A 15,549-nucleotide genomic window follows, 5' to 3' on the forward strand; every position below is an offset into this window, starting at 1 on the left:
ATGAGGACAGTGGGTGGGGAGTGAGGGCGGAGGGTGGGGTGGGAACTGGGTGGAGGGAAGTTATGGGGGGAAAAAAGAACAAATGTAATAATCTGAACAATAAAGATTTAATAATAATAATAATAAAGTAGATTTGGAAATTATGAAGAAAAAAAAAAAGAATGGAGATTTGCCCTGTCAGATATTAACCAATTGGAAGTTTTCTACCCTTGTCAGTTAAGGGGTGGACACATGATGTAAGCCAAGCCACTCCAGTCGGTATTAATTATGTTTCTAATTATTATTTCCCTGTTACTACGTGACTCAGAACCTTGGGTAGATTTTTACCCTGTTTGCAGAGTTAAGATTAGGATGGACTGACATAAGATTTACATTAGTGGCATTCACAGATTTCCCTTTGAGGTTCATCTTAATGCAGTGGTCCCCAAAGTGGTCTTGGGATTGCAGTATCAGTATCATATGAGACCTAACTAGAAATACAAATTCTCAGGTCCCAGCTACAACCTACTGAATCAGAAACTCTGGCATTAGCGCCCAGTAGTCTTTTACAGACACTTGATGCATGCTAAAGTTTGTGAAGCACATTATTAAAGAAAGGGTTTGTCATCCTCTAGAATACTGAAACAGATGCACGGGGCTCATGTGATGCATCATCATAATAAAAAGGAGAAAGCAGACTTACAAATAAGCTCCTGATGGAAATTCACGTGGCACACTTCAAGTCACAGGTGTTACATTTCAATTCAGCCATTCCTCACATGGACACCTGCAGGGTGAGCAGCAGCTGGAATTTATTTAATTGACGATGGTTAATGAGGCTGCCAAATAACTCAGCTAGAAAGGTCAGCTCATAGATCAATTAAATATTTCCTGCTGTATCATCTGCCAGTTGATGTGAACCTGTGATTGTCAAGAGACCTAACTGTTGGACTAAATAAAACATTAGGAAGGTAAATTTGCTGCGGGAAGGGGTGAGAGCCTGCACCATCCGTAAGAGATTTTTAAGCCATCCACTGATCACTTCATTAACTCTGTTACTGTACAGTTCACTGTAGTTAGCTTTCCATACTCTTATCTTCATAAGGAAAATTTTAACACATAATTTAAACACCCTTTAATGATAGTAATTTTCCTTCTGATATTAATAGTCTCAGGTTTTAAATTTTGTCTCTAAGAAAAACACTTCCTTGTGCAAAGAATGATTGACTAGAATCTATTTTGATGGATTTAGAGGTATGTAAAGGCAGGCCATGTTTTGTGTGTGTTTTTTTGGCAAGATATTCTGCAGGGAGGGACTAAGCTGAGGCAAGCGAGGCATTCCTCAACGTTGCAGAATTTTAAGGGCACCTAACATTTATTTATCTATACTCAACATAAATAATATTTTAATGGCCAAAATTGATATAAAAGGAAAAACCAAAAGATGAACAAAATGTCAAAGATTTAAATAAAGACAGGATTATAAATGCTGGGTTGAGTCATATCGGAGCCTGAGGCAAAAGGAAAGTCAGTAATACTGATCTTGGCTCTGAAAATCTCAGGTAAGTAAAATGTAAAACTAGGACCACAGTTCCTAGATTAGTAATATAAAATTGTATTAGCGTTTATAATAACATTCTTTTGTTTTTGTATTTCTAGGGATATATTAATATCTCCATCATGCTGGCAACATGCTGTTCTTCTTAACCGATTCAATTACCCTTTTGAACTGGAAAAGGATTTACATTTCAAGGGCTATCACACACTCTTTCAAGGATCTTTACCCTATTATCCTAAATCAATGAAGTGTTATCTTAGCAGAATTCCCCACCGGATACCTTCAGAAAGACACCAAATTGGAACCCTAAAAAAATACTATCTCCTGAACGCTGCCTCTCTTCTCCCAGTACTGGCTCTTGAATTAAGGGACGGAGAGAAGGTTCTGGATCTGTGTGCTGCTCCTGGAGGCAAATCAATTGCTCTGCTGCAGTGTGCTTGTCCAGGTAGTGTGCTTTGCTTTCAGTTATCAACCACTTTTCAATGTCCATCTGTATAAAGTGCTTTTAACACATCTGGGGGAGAAACGTGAGATTGAATTTGTAGACTTTGAAAGCATGAAACCAGGACAATATGGAGAGAATGGAAATTTTAGCTGAGGAATTCAGTGTAAATAGTATTTTTCCCCAGTTACTTAATACGAGCAGGTAATTGGGAACAAAATTACATGTTGGGAATGAAAATCTATCAGATAATATGAATTCTGATAAACCAATAACAAAGATTTAAAAAATTTTATTACATTTATACTTAAGAGTCATATTGACTTCCTTGTAATAGTACTATGAAGCAGAAACATATACATTTAAAATCATTTTTTTGTATCATTGGACCATAAGGTTCTATGGCAATTCTGTTCAATCCTATATAATAAAAGCCCAGTGACCAAATGGCAGAACGATCAGAACGACCGGTCGACCAGTGTGCTATGATGCACACTGACCACAAGGGGGCAGACACTCAACGTAGGAGCTGCCCCCTAGTGGTCAGTGCGCTACCACAGTGGGAGCGCCTCTCAGCTGACCGGGATGAGCAGCTGCTCCCACTGCGAACCCCAGGCCGACAGAAAGGAACCTGGGCTGTGATCATCGTCTCCTTGCCCCAGGCTCCTCCTCCTCACTCCCTGATGCCTCCTCCAGACACCCACAGGCTGTACAGTGCTGCCGTGAGGCTCACAGAGCTGACCCTGGAAGTTGGGAGGCGGGTTTGTGGCCACCACGGGACTGAGACCTACTCCGCTGCCTCTCAGTGCTATTGTCCCGGGGCCCAGCCTCGATCGGGTCCCCTGGAGAGGCGAGTGCTCTGGCTCCACGGAAGATGCCGGACCAGGGAGCAGCCACTCAGATGGCAGGTCCACAGCCACTCGGCTGACCAGGATGAGCAGCGCTCCCACAGTGGGCCAATCCCTGCAGGCCACGTCCCCTACCAGTGCACGAATCCCGTACTCCGGGCCTCTAGTAGAAATATAATGTGACATCTATATATATATATATATATATACAAAACCCTAATATGCAAATAGACCAAACAGCGGAACAACCGAACAACCGGTCGCTATGACGTGCGCTGACCACCATGGGGCACGTGTGGAACATGGCAGACATTGGCAGCAGGTGGCAGTGTGTGAAACATGGCAGGCATCGGCCGCAGTGGAATGGTGGAGCAGGTGAGCGGAGGCGCCAGGCCACCGCGGGGCGAGCCTCTGGTGGTTACTGAAAATTCTTTGCTCCTGCGTGCTGTGGTCCTGCTCAGCGCTCGCACCTGCTGCCAGCACCGGCCCCGCTCGCACCATTGCTCCATGCCATCAGCGGGTGCGAGCGGCGGCTCCCGGCCCCAATTGCTTCTGAGGGCTTCTCCACCTCCCTCTGCTCCTGAGGGGCGATTTGGGCAGCAGCCGCTGCTTGCACCTGCTGATGTCACTGGCCTCGCTTGCACCCGCTGCTGGTGCCAGCCCCAATCGCTCTGTGCTGTCAGCAGGTGCAAGTGGGGCCAGCGCCGTCACTGTGTGGGAGTGGCGGTAGCAGCAGTGGGAGAGGGGCTGCTGGCAGACAGGGAACCAAGGGCCGTGGCAGGAGGGGCTGGGTGGGGGCGTGGAGGATGGGCCGAGACCCGCCCCTGTACCCACCTTATCCTCAAGGCCCATAGTTCCTTTAAAGGTGCATGAATTCATGCACTGGGCCCCAAGTTTACATATAATTTAAAACTTTTGAGTAGTCTTTTGAGGGCTAAACAAATAGTTTTATGTTTTTCCCCAGTTAATAATTGTAAGAAACGTTCACTTGTACAAATTCAAATAATGGACTCGGAGACAGGAATGGCGAAAACAAGACTTTTAATGCGGTCTTGCAAGATCAGTTGTCTGGTTGAACAGGCACACACTTGAAGCGGTGATCACAGGCTATTTATTCCTAGTGTCTGAGAGTCCCTCCCCCAGTTCCTCATTGGTTGAGTACTATGGGGTTAACAGTTTTCCCCAAACGTCGCCTAGGTCTGTTGTCTCCCATTGGGTTATTTAAAAATAAATGAGTTGAGGCCTTTCTAGTTGTCTCCACCTCCCTTTGTTTAGCTGTGGCGGATCTTCCTGGAAAATGTGCTACTGGTCACATATACAGTTCTTTGTTCTTATACCCTCTCCCCTCCTCCCTACTTCCTTTTTGTCCTGGGAAACTTCAGTAACCAACTGGCCACATGCTTTTAGTTTTCTCTAAAAGTGGTCTATGCTGAAGATGGATCACAGAGGCCTATTTCCTACAATAATCAAATTAACAAAGACAGATTAACAGGAGAAAACGTCCAAAGTTTATTACATGCCAGGGGTTGTCATGAAATATGAGACCCCAAAATGCATTGGGCTGTTGAAGTTTTTATGTCTTTGTGGACAAAGGAGAAAGGAGGCAGGAGTCTGAGATTTCACAGCCAGTTGAGGAAGAGCAGAACAAGCTTTGTCGGTGCATTTTTTTAAAATATATTTTTATTGATTTCAGAGAGAAAGGGAGAGGAAGAGAGAGATAGAAACATCAATGATGAGACAGAATCATTGATTGGCTGTCTCCTGCATGCCCCATACTGGGGATCGAACCTGCAATGAGGGCATGTGCCTTGACTGGGAATGGAACTGTGACTCCTGGTTCATAGGTCGATTCTCAACCACTGAGCCACACCGACCAGGCCATAGGCACATTCTTACTAGGCAACCCAGAATCAGGGGGACACAAGGAGTAATCTAGTTACCAGGCCCCTGCTTGGAGCCCTCCTATCCATCACACTTAATTCAAATTAGGGTAAGATGAGTAAGCTAAGATTTCTTTCCTACAGCAAGTCTTTCCATCTGAATTTTATGGACAGGAAAAGGGGAGAATCAAGTTGTTATTGTGCTGGGGGTGGAGTCCTTACAGTATCTTAAGAAAAAGAATTTTCTGAGATTCACACAGGAGGATAAGTGATTTTTATTTGTATAGACTTTCATCTCTGTGTTTGAAACATGCCATTTCCCTTAATCCAGTCCTGGAAGAAGTGTAGTTGGGGATTTGGTAGAGCTAAAGAGAAAGCCAGTGTGCAGTTTCCATTCCATATTGCAGCTGGGTCCAGTTCAGCATCAGGCTAGTTGCAGTTCATTAGTCCATTGTGTGTGGGATCCACATGGCCGTGGGCCGCGCAGGAGAATGCCAGGAAGCAGGAGCCAGAGCCCTGCAAGCCAGGAATAATCAGCCAAGAGGAACCAAGAGAGCAAACTCCTTTGCTTTGGGGATTAAATATCCCAAATTTTGAGCTTTTGCTGTGGCCATGCCCATTCTGGCCAATGACCTGTTCCCAGGTGTGATTGACAGACAAGTACCTTCCCTATTTCACCCAGACTTTACTGGGCATGCGTCTATTCTCCCCTTGTCCAGTCCCTTCCCCCAGCAATCTGTGGGGATAAACTGGTGATTCCCTGGGGAGTGTTAAACTGCAGCTCCCTGGCAAATCTGCACAAATGGCACACCTATAATATTTGGCCTTTCTTTTGCTCCTTTTCTGTTATTAATAACTAGGTTGATTACAACGGTATCAAAATGTCCTTTCTGAGTACTAAAGTCAATATCCCAAAAGTCAGCTCTAGGGTTGCAAAACTTTGGTCCGTTTCATCTCATTAAAAAGGTAGAAAGAAACAGATGAAGTTAATTTTTATAATACATTGTAATCCAGTACATCCAAAATTTCATTTCAACATGAAATCAGAATAAAAATTTTAATGAGATATTTTGCATTCTTATTTTCTTAGAAAATTTCCAAAATTAGTGTGTATTTTATATTTACAGCTCATTTCATTTGAACCAGCCCACAAGTGGGACAATGCAATTCTAAAGATTTAAAGTTCTTTTGAAGTGAATTGTCATTTACCATTATTCCTAGTACAAAAATGATGAAATGTATATAATATATATTTTCATAAATATTTGTTAAAAGTAATTAGTCAACATTCATCATCATTTTTTTAATGAGACCATGGGACTTAAAAAAATTACTTATAGCTAGATGAGATGGGGTTTAGCATTAATTCTATCTCTTTTGTTTGTATGATGGTTTTGTTTTTATAAATGCAAATGCTATTGTTCACATAGGTAAGAAGATGGAAGTAGTGGGAGCTGTGTTATATAGTAGATTCCTAGTTTTTTAAGTTCCTGAGTTATAACCCACATCACACAGTTATCTTTCATCAAGCTTTATTTTAATTATCAGCTAGGTGAGCACTCTCTAGGTTCCCTTTTTATTTTGTTGAAGGCAAAGTATTGGAACCATCTCAGTTACAAAAGGCTGTGTCTGTCACCTAGTTGTTGGACTCATTCACTTTCTCAGCCAAGGCTCCAATGTGTTGAACTTTGGTGCTTTGGAGGTTCCTATGCCCTGGCACAGTTTTCAGTAATAAGGTTCTGGATGGGTAGGAAGTTGGCTCCCCATATGTAAAGTTGGTGAAGGTGCCCTGACTCAAGCCTTCTCCTCCTTTAGAAAGTTGATCTGAAAATTGATTCTTATGAAACTGTCCACGCCCATATATCCCTTAGAACATTGTGTGTATCCCCGGGCCATGCGTATCCCAGTTTGAAGACTGCTCATTTATATCTCCATTGGAGAGCATTCCCTGTTGAAACAGATTACAAATATTTTTATGAGAACCAGGAATCCAGTTGTACTAAGCTTTGGTACAAATATATAGTTAACAGTATATTTAAGAGCAAACATCCTGTGTGTTTCAGAATGGTGATTAAAACTCTGATATTACAGCTTGCTGTATTTTTATGTAAGAAATAACAAAAGAGATTATTTTGTAATAATTTAAGCTGAAGTTTTATGGAATCATGTGTCATAAGGAGTACTGGGCTTTACTTTCACGCTGTATTCTTTGACAGTATTCTTATTTTGGCTGTTACATCAGTTTTGAAAATAGAATTTTTAGTATTGCAAAAGGTGGAAAAGAAATGTCAATTTTTGGTATCATTTTAAAGAGAGGGCGTTTTAATCTTAAATTATCTTTATTAGTAGGCTGTAAATATTTTACCTGCTTATGGTAGGGAAGATGATTTGAAGGTGATTGAGGGATCCTAAGACAAATTGATATATTCTAGGACTTTGAAGTGGAGAAGAATCTTCTGTTCTTACATCAAGGGTAATGAACTACAGGCAGTGGTCCAAGTAAAGTAGCTTTTCATCTAAGTAGGACTAATGATAATGGTTTACTAAGAAGTACAGATGTCTTCATGCTGATGCTCAAAGCCCAAATTAGGTTAGCTATAGTGCTTGAATTTGGAATGCAGAAGCAATGCTAATCAAAGCTTTTATAAGCAAAATTTAAAGTGATGGCTTGGCTAAATGTGCATTTATACACCAAATTTCTTTGGATCAGTACTGAACTTTATTCTGGGCCAAGAGGCTTACAGCTTTGAAGGATTAAAAAGCTCATGTTTGAGGTTGATTAAAAAAAAAATGATTCTACTTCTCTGTTGGTCTAGCTGCTCCCACCTGTAAGCACAGTGACAGACTATCCATTGGTTTTGTTGTTGTTGTTGTTTGTTTGTTTGTTTTGGTCAACACAGTCTGTGATAAGTCCTGGTGTTTATAGAAAAAGAGCAAACAGTTCAGATTCAAAATAGGAAAACAATAATACATGAAGAATGACTTACTTTGGCAGAGTGGCTTGATCAGTTTCATGCTGTATCTCTCCAGGCATGAAATTCTCTTTGTTGTTAGTGATATATTTTTGACATCAGGTTAATCTTTGGTGATAGAGAAGATTAAAAAGATTCCTTTCTTTACTGTGAATTGCTCTTGGCTTCCTTCATACCCTATAGGTGCTATTTCTCCCCTCTTCTCCTACTAACTCCTTTCCATTCTTCAGGTTTTCACTCAAGAATCCACTTCCCTAAATTCCCTGCATTAGTTGCATCTTCTTTGTGGGATAATAAAAATAAAAACCAACTTGGAACACTCAATATGTGCCAAGGACTAAATTAATCACATTGCATAAATCTGTGTTTTTCAAACATTTTTAGTAGTCTCTGCTTCCAGCATGTTAGATTGAATCTCCTTATAAACATCTTTCTGAAGTCCTAGGGCTCTGAGGAACACAGTGCATATGATCTCATTTAATGCTGCAACTCATTATTTGGGCATTGTCCCCATTTTAAACAAAACAAAAAGAAGTTGCCTAAATTGCCCTAGGTGAGTGGCAAGTTTTCACTAAAATATTAGCTGTTGCTTCTGTTCTACATTCTCCCAGTGTTACTCAACTGCTGTCTTGTCCAACATCCTCCATTAGCCAGCTCCTGGAGGTTTACCTTTGTGTCTGTAACAACTAGCACTGTGCCCGGTCCATAACAGGTGATTAATAACAGAACCTTAGGGTATTTATACTCTCAAATGTATTTTAAAATTCATTATTACCATTTTGTATTTTTGTGTAAATTTGTTACATTGTTTCCAGATAGCTTTTTCAGCTCGTTTACTATATGGACAGTATCATTATTACAATTTTTACATAGAAAAGGACATATAAAACAATCATATTACGAGGAAATACCATAATGTTTTCCACAGTGGTTACTCCAATCCTCCAATCTCTATTCTCACAAATAGTGCATGAGAGTTCCCTTTTCTCCACATCCTTGCCAAAACTTGTTGTTTGTTAATTTTATTGCTGATAGCCATTCTGACAGGTGTGAGGTGATATTTCATTGTGGTTTTAATTTTTCTGATGATTAGTGATGTTGAGCATCTTTTCATATGTCTGTTGGCCATCTGTATGTCCTCGTTGGAGAAGTGTCTACTCAGGTCCTTTGCCAATATTTTAATTGGATTGTTTGGGTTTTTTTGGTGTTGAGTTTTAAAAGTTATTTATAAGTTTGAATATTAATCCCTTATCAAATGTATCAGTGATTATGTTCTCTCATTCAGTGGGTTATATTTTCATTTTGTTGATTTCCATTGCTATGCAAAGACTTTTTAGTTTGATTTAGTCCTTTTTGTTTATTTTTTCTTCTGTTTCCCTTGCCCAAGGAGATACATCAGAAAAAATATTGCTACGAGAGATGTCCGAAGTTTTACTTCCTATATTTTCTTGTAGGATTTTTATGGTTTCAAGTCTAACATTAAGTTTTTTAATCCATTTTGAGTTTATTCTTGTATATCATTTAAAAAGGTGATCTATTTTCATTTTTTTGCATGTATCTGTCCAGCTTTTCCAACACCATTTTTTGAATGAACTATCTTTACCCCATTGTATGTTCTGGCCTCCTTTGTCAAATATTAATCCCGGGGATCGGGCCTAAACTGGTAGTCGGACATCCCTCTCACGATCCTGGACCGCTGGCTCCTAATCGCTCACCTGCCTGCCTGCCTGCCTGGTCGCCCCTAACTGCCCTCCCCTGCTGGCCTAATTGCCCACAACTGCCCTCCCCTGCTGGCCCTATTGCCCACAACTGCCCTCCCCTTCTGGCCCGATTGCCCACAACTGCCCTCCCCTGCAGGCCATCTTGTGGTGACCATCTTGGACCACATGGGGGCTGCCATCTTGTGCAAGGACGTGACTGTCAAATTACACATTACCCATTTGTTATATAGGATGTCACCCCAATAAATTCAACTAGACAAACAAAGAAACAATCACATTATGACTTATGGCTCCAAGGAATAATTAGCAGGACAAAAAATAAGCAGAATTGTTTTTTTTCCCTAAATTATGTGTACCAAAATAAATTAATGAGTGAAACTTCTTTTTTTAGTTCCTTTTCATGGACCGAAGGCTAGCATGTATAAATGCCTTAATGACTCTTTCAGGAATTTGTTAAATTCACCTCTCCCCTTCTACTTAGATTAAAAACATCAATATTTTGTTTAGTTTTTGACAATCTCAGCATGAAATTTATCTCAGTGTAATAAGACTTAATATTTATATGAAACCTGGGTTGTGATGCCTTATAGTGCATATTTTTAAAAGTTTAACCAACCTAAGACTATTTAAAATTAAATTCTCTAAGCAAAACAGTAATTTATAATAAAATTATATTTCAACTGGGAGCTGTTTTAAAGCACTGAATTGAGAATTGTTACTAAAACTATCATTTAATGAAAAACTACCTGATTTTCAGTTGTAGTAAATATTCTATTATGTTTAAGTATTTTTATTATAATGGCATGTTTCAAATAAACTCAATCACATTTAGTGAGTACATATTTTATGAAAGGCATTGGATGGTAGGTGTAGAGCAGTGAGGGATATAGAAATTACTAAGACTTCTGTTTCCTGAGATATGGCAGACTAGGTACCATAACCAACCCTCCTGCTGAAAACAACCAAAAAGGGTAGGGTATAATATTAAAGAAAGACAAAATCTTTTTAAATGTATTAATCATTTTCAAATACTCAATGGCCAAAATCTAAGAGATAGGAGGAACCTAGAGGGTAAATTGAGCATTGAAGGTGGCTTTTGACTTACTTGAGTGCATTTACTTAATCTGAAAAAACTTACATGTTGATTTTTATTACTTCATGAAAATGCAGGAATAGAAGACAAAGCCAGAAACTGCCTAAATAGAACATCTACTAGATTAAGTTACATAAAAGTGCTGTTCTCTCCATGTCAGGTAAACTAGGAAGAAATTGTCCTCTCCAAGGGACTGAAAAGAAACTGTGTTCAACTTTGGTGGTGGGAGAGGGTGGGAAATACCCTCTGAAATTTTGGAACCACAATTAAGGCAATGTATACCATTATGTGAAGTTGCAGAACACTGAAACTAAAAAGATCTTAATTGAAGCCAGGGAGGAAATTTTACCTGCAGAGGAACAACAGTTAGACTGAGAGTTGACCTTGAGAGTAACAACGGAAACCCCGCATTCAGAGGAATGATGATTTCAATGGGCTAAGAAGAGATGACTGTGATTCCTGAAGTATAGTCACCTAAAAATCTTGGAGGAAAAAAAGTGAAATCCCGCCTCCCCGCCCCCTTTTTTTAAGACAAAGAGAAAGAGATAAGAGTTTGCCACCAACAATTCTGAAGGATATGCGTCAGGAAAAAGAAAAACTCTATCCTAGTTGAAAGATAGAAGATACCAAAAAATAAAGAGCAAAGCAGATGGGAAAATCTAACAGGCATTGACTATAGAAGCCAATGATAATGTTTTGTGCAGTTAAAAATGTAAGCCAAATAAAACCCACATATATAATAACAGTGGCATCTAATTGGGTAAGGATTCTTACAAGATTCTTATAAGAATCTTTTAGGAAGAATTGTAAAGATTTACTTAATTTAGATTTTTCTTTTACATATCCATGTTAAAACCTTAAGGGTTACTATTAAAAGACTAGAAATAGACTATGAAATCTGTAAACCATAAAATGGAGAAATAGAATTGAAGATAATTAAAGACATGTTTGTTTGTTTTTTCCCTTTGCGGCTCTTGGTACCTACTAAGCAGTGGCGGAGACAGGGAGTAACTTTGGGGGGCTCTCTTTGCCCCAGTTTATGAACCACACAGATTTGCTTGGCTTAGTGTTCCTTCCCACCCCTCACCTCAAAGCTTGAGTTGCTTTGATTTATTTCCAGACTGGAGAAACCTAGCCAAGGCTCATGGCCTTCCCGCAGGTGTCTGCTGCCAATGCTACCACTGCCACCAATCGAGGAGCCTCTGGAAGGGGGCCAGCTGACAAGCAGAGATGACCACGCCTGAGTGCTTGCAATACCTCGCCTTGGCACTCTCTGGCTTCCTTAGCATGTGCCTGGAAGGGCCAGGTAACTCAGACCCACTGTGTGTGGGAGTTACCAACACTTGGAATGAACATTAACCAAGGAAAGGCTGGAGACAGGAAGAAACTAGCAGATTGTTCTTTGTATTTTCTTCCAAGGCTCAGTAATTCCAGACTATGGACATATCCTGAGAGACTGAGCTAAGCTGTAGTCAGCTTGGTTACAGACCCTCTTACATTAGTGCTCCCTCCTTGAATGACTGACTTCCTTTTTTTCTCTCACTCATGCTTTCCTGGGATTGCACCCTTTTGATAACATAAACATTTGTCTTAAGCTGTGTTCAAGTGATGCCAGGCTAAGACACAACTTTTAGACACCTCTCCATAAGCTTCATTAGCAAATCCTCCAGAAACCATTCAAAATAAACATGAAAACTAAATAATAAAAAATATCCTACCTGTGCATATGCAGCTCTAAGTTGATTTTCTATCTCTTCCTCCCTTTAACAAAATTGATGCCATCTTCTGAGCTCTTGCCATATAGAAATTTGGAGTCCTGGTAGTAGAAAAGATAAGCAATACACTTGAACACCTCTCATCCGAGATAAAAGTATGGTAAGTTCTATAGTAGAGGCACAAAATATGTTTGAGAAACAGACTAGTCAGCCAGGTTTGGCGGAGTACAGGGTATGTTGGTGAATAGTGAAAGGTTAAAATGGAAAGGTTGTCTTGAGGTTTCAATATCACAGACCTGGAATTGAAGGCTAGGTGCCTGAATTTTATTTAATGGATGATGGGAAGTCAATTAAAAGTTTTTAACAATAGAGTGACAATCAGAAGAAGATAACACGTTACAAATATATAGAGATGTGTATACACATACACACGTTTGTACATACATGTATGTATTTGAGACAAGGGTTTACAAAAATGTATCCCCCTCTGCAATAGAGTTTCATCTTCAATTAGTTCTCTTACTTTGCTTCCCTGGTAACCTGGCAGAGATTATCACGATGTTTCTAGGCAACATTGCTTCTGATAAAAATGACCTGATTGGTAAAATGCATGTGCACTGGGAGAAAGAATAAATAAACCCTAAGTGCAGTGATTCTTAACTTAGCATGTCCCTTGTGGGGGCCCTGGAAGCTATGCCTGTGGAGTTGTTAGACAAGGTATGGGCACCTGTGGGACGTGGGGCTTTTAAGCCAGGACAGCTCCACCTGCCCAATGTGAGTCTCATCCTGAATGGACTATCAGAAGGCCTTCCATGAATGAGCAGTGTCTCACCCTGCCCTCTTGGTAAGCTGGTTCCTGTCCTGTGTAGGTTGGTGACAAATGTGATCTGCTTGAATGTTTAGTTAAATCAGATGAAAATCAAACGGTGAAAAGAACACTTTAAGACCAAAATTATAAAAGTGATATGACTGACCATAAGAACATTGTGAAATATGTATTTAAAAAGATACTTCAAATGAATTCAGAAGACAATTTAGGAAACATTTATAAATCAGATGGAAGATAAAGGGTTAATAACTATAATATATGTCTTGTTAATGAGAAAAATATAAATAATACAATAGAAAAAAGGGGGGCAAAAGCTAAGAATAGGCACTTAACAGAAAAGCAAAACCAAATGGTGAATAGACAAATGGAAAGATGCTCAATTGTTAAGAGATCAAGGATTACACCACAACATCGCATCCCATGCCAGGCTAATAATAACACTTCTTGTGGGAGTTTGGTGGAGGGCCATGGTAGTAGTATTTACTAAAATTAATAATTTCCCTACTCAAACCTATCCATTCCTCTGGTACTACCTCTAATAGTAAAACCACATTATGAAAATAAACAAGGATGTTTATTGAATGTTGTTATTACTGACAACAATGTGAATGCCCAATAGTTGGTAATAGTTGAATAAAGGATGACACATCTATTCCGTGTACCACTTAGCAGCCTTTAAAAATTATATCTCTACCACTTAACTTGATGGTATTCCCTTTGAAGTAGACGTATGTGGAGAGTAAGGGGGCAGAGATGTGTATACATATAATCCTGGATATATAAATAATTATATAGGTTCCTTTTGAGGGAGTGGTTGGGCAGTTGGTGGAAGGGGTAGATGAAGAATGACATGAAAAAATGATACCACAAAAGATAATCCTATTTGTGTAAACTTTTGTGCTGGTATATGTATAAAGAGATACAGTATGCTTATTTATCAAAATATTAAATGGCAATTATCTGAAGACAAAGTTTCAGGTAATTTTTAATGTGTTTTTTTATACTTGTATGAATTTAAAAAAAATACTTGTATTTAAATATCTATTATGTAATTATATTACATATAACTTATAGCACAATGAAAATATATATATTCAAATAAAGGAAAATCAAAACATCGATTTTATTAGGGAGAGAGGCATTTACTAAGTGCCTTCTGTAAAGTAGTTTTCCCTTATCCACATTTTCTCTCTCTGTGGTTTCAGTTGCCCAAGATTAACCATGATCTCAGAATATTAAATGGAAAATTCAAGAAATCAACAGGGAGTTCTAAATTGTGCTCCATTCTGAGTAGCATAATGAAATCTTGCACTGTCCTGCTCCATCCTGCCCCAGATGTGAATCATCCCTTTGTTTGGCTTAACTATGCTCTCTCTATACCCCACCCACTGAAGTCTCACAGCTCATAACTTGGACCCATGTCTTTCTAACCATAGTGATAATTGCATTTTACATGCGTTTCCTCACATACCACATATCTTCCTTTATTTAACATGAAGCTGTTCTGTCCTAGAAGGAGCTGTGTATATGTAATAGAATATGTCATTTACTCTTAACAGCTTTAAGGGAGAATTGAGGTATTGTATATTACAGGTTTTTACTTCCAAAATTAAGTTTGAATGAGTAAATACTGAGAGTTCCTGAGAAGCTGTATAAAAGCAAAACTATTAATGTTTTATGTAGTGTGTGTAAGTTTCTGTTTTTTTAAGAATAATATTTACCTTTGAGCCCTATTTCTGCATAAATATAATACATTTATTTCTTTTTAAATTTAGTCAACCAAAAGTAGAATTTCAACAATTCCATTGCATTCATTTTAAAACTTTTAAATTCTTTATCTTTAGGTTATCTTCATTGTAATGAGTATGATAGTCTGAGATTGAGGTGGCTGAGGCAGACGTTAGAATCTTTCATCCCGGAGCCTTTGGAAAATGTAATTAAAGTGTCTGAATTGGATGGCAGAGAAATGGGAGATGCCCAGCCTGAAAAGTTTGACAAGGTACTTTATTACATTGTGACAAACGGATGGACTCCCAGTGACACCACTGTTGTGTTGTTTTGTTTTGTTTTGTTTTCCATCTGTTTTCCAGACAGAGCCTGATACAGTTTCTTAGTACCCTGGGAAATTCTGATAAGTGAACCTGGAAGTAGTTTTCATTTGATGGTCAGCATGGTTCAAAGGAAGCGGTAACATTGGGATTGGAGATTAGAGAATGTTTTTAATTTCCAGTTACTTCAAAGATATTTAGGAAAAGATCAGATATTACTTGTGTCACTATACAAACATGTGCATTGTATTGCTCCAATTTGGTAACATTTCATATCAGAATATGATAGTTGAAGAAAAAGAACATTTCAGTAAACTGAAATTGAAATATTAGTTACTAAAAATAAATGCTGAGAATGCAGAAATATAATATCTGTTTAAAATGAGTCACTTTAATAAAATCTTTTGCTATAGTTGTCAAGTATATGAAATATTAGTGGACATTAGTAGATTTTTAGTTCTTCC

At 38.9% G+C, this 15,549-nt stretch overlaps 1 protein-coding gene across 3 annotated transcripts in view; it reads left to right on the forward strand.

The window, feature by feature from the left end:
• The window catches only part of NSUN3 (NOP2/Sun domain family, member 3), a 67,323-nt gene that overhangs the window by 14,238 nt on the left and 37,536 nt on the right, over positions 1 to 15,549 (forward strand). For all 3 annotated transcript variants that reach the window (XM_014550632.1, XM_014550633.1, XM_014550631.1), the window contains exons 4-5: positions 1,639 to 1,982; positions 14,882 to 15,036. In XM_014550632.1, the coding sequence (XP_014406118.1) occupies positions 1,639 to 1,982; positions 14,882 to 15,036 (499 nt within the window). The remainder of the gene's footprint in view (positions 1 to 1,638; positions 1,983 to 14,881; positions 15,037 to 15,549) is intronic.

Source organism: Myotis brandtii, unplaced genomic scaffold, assembly GCF_000412655.1.
Source record: "Myotis brandtii unplaced genomic scaffold, ASM41265v1 scaffold609, whole genome shotgun sequence".
In the NCBI taxonomy this organism is placed as follows: Eukaryota; Metazoa; Chordata; class Mammalia; order Chiroptera; family Vespertilionidae; genus Myotis; species Myotis brandtii.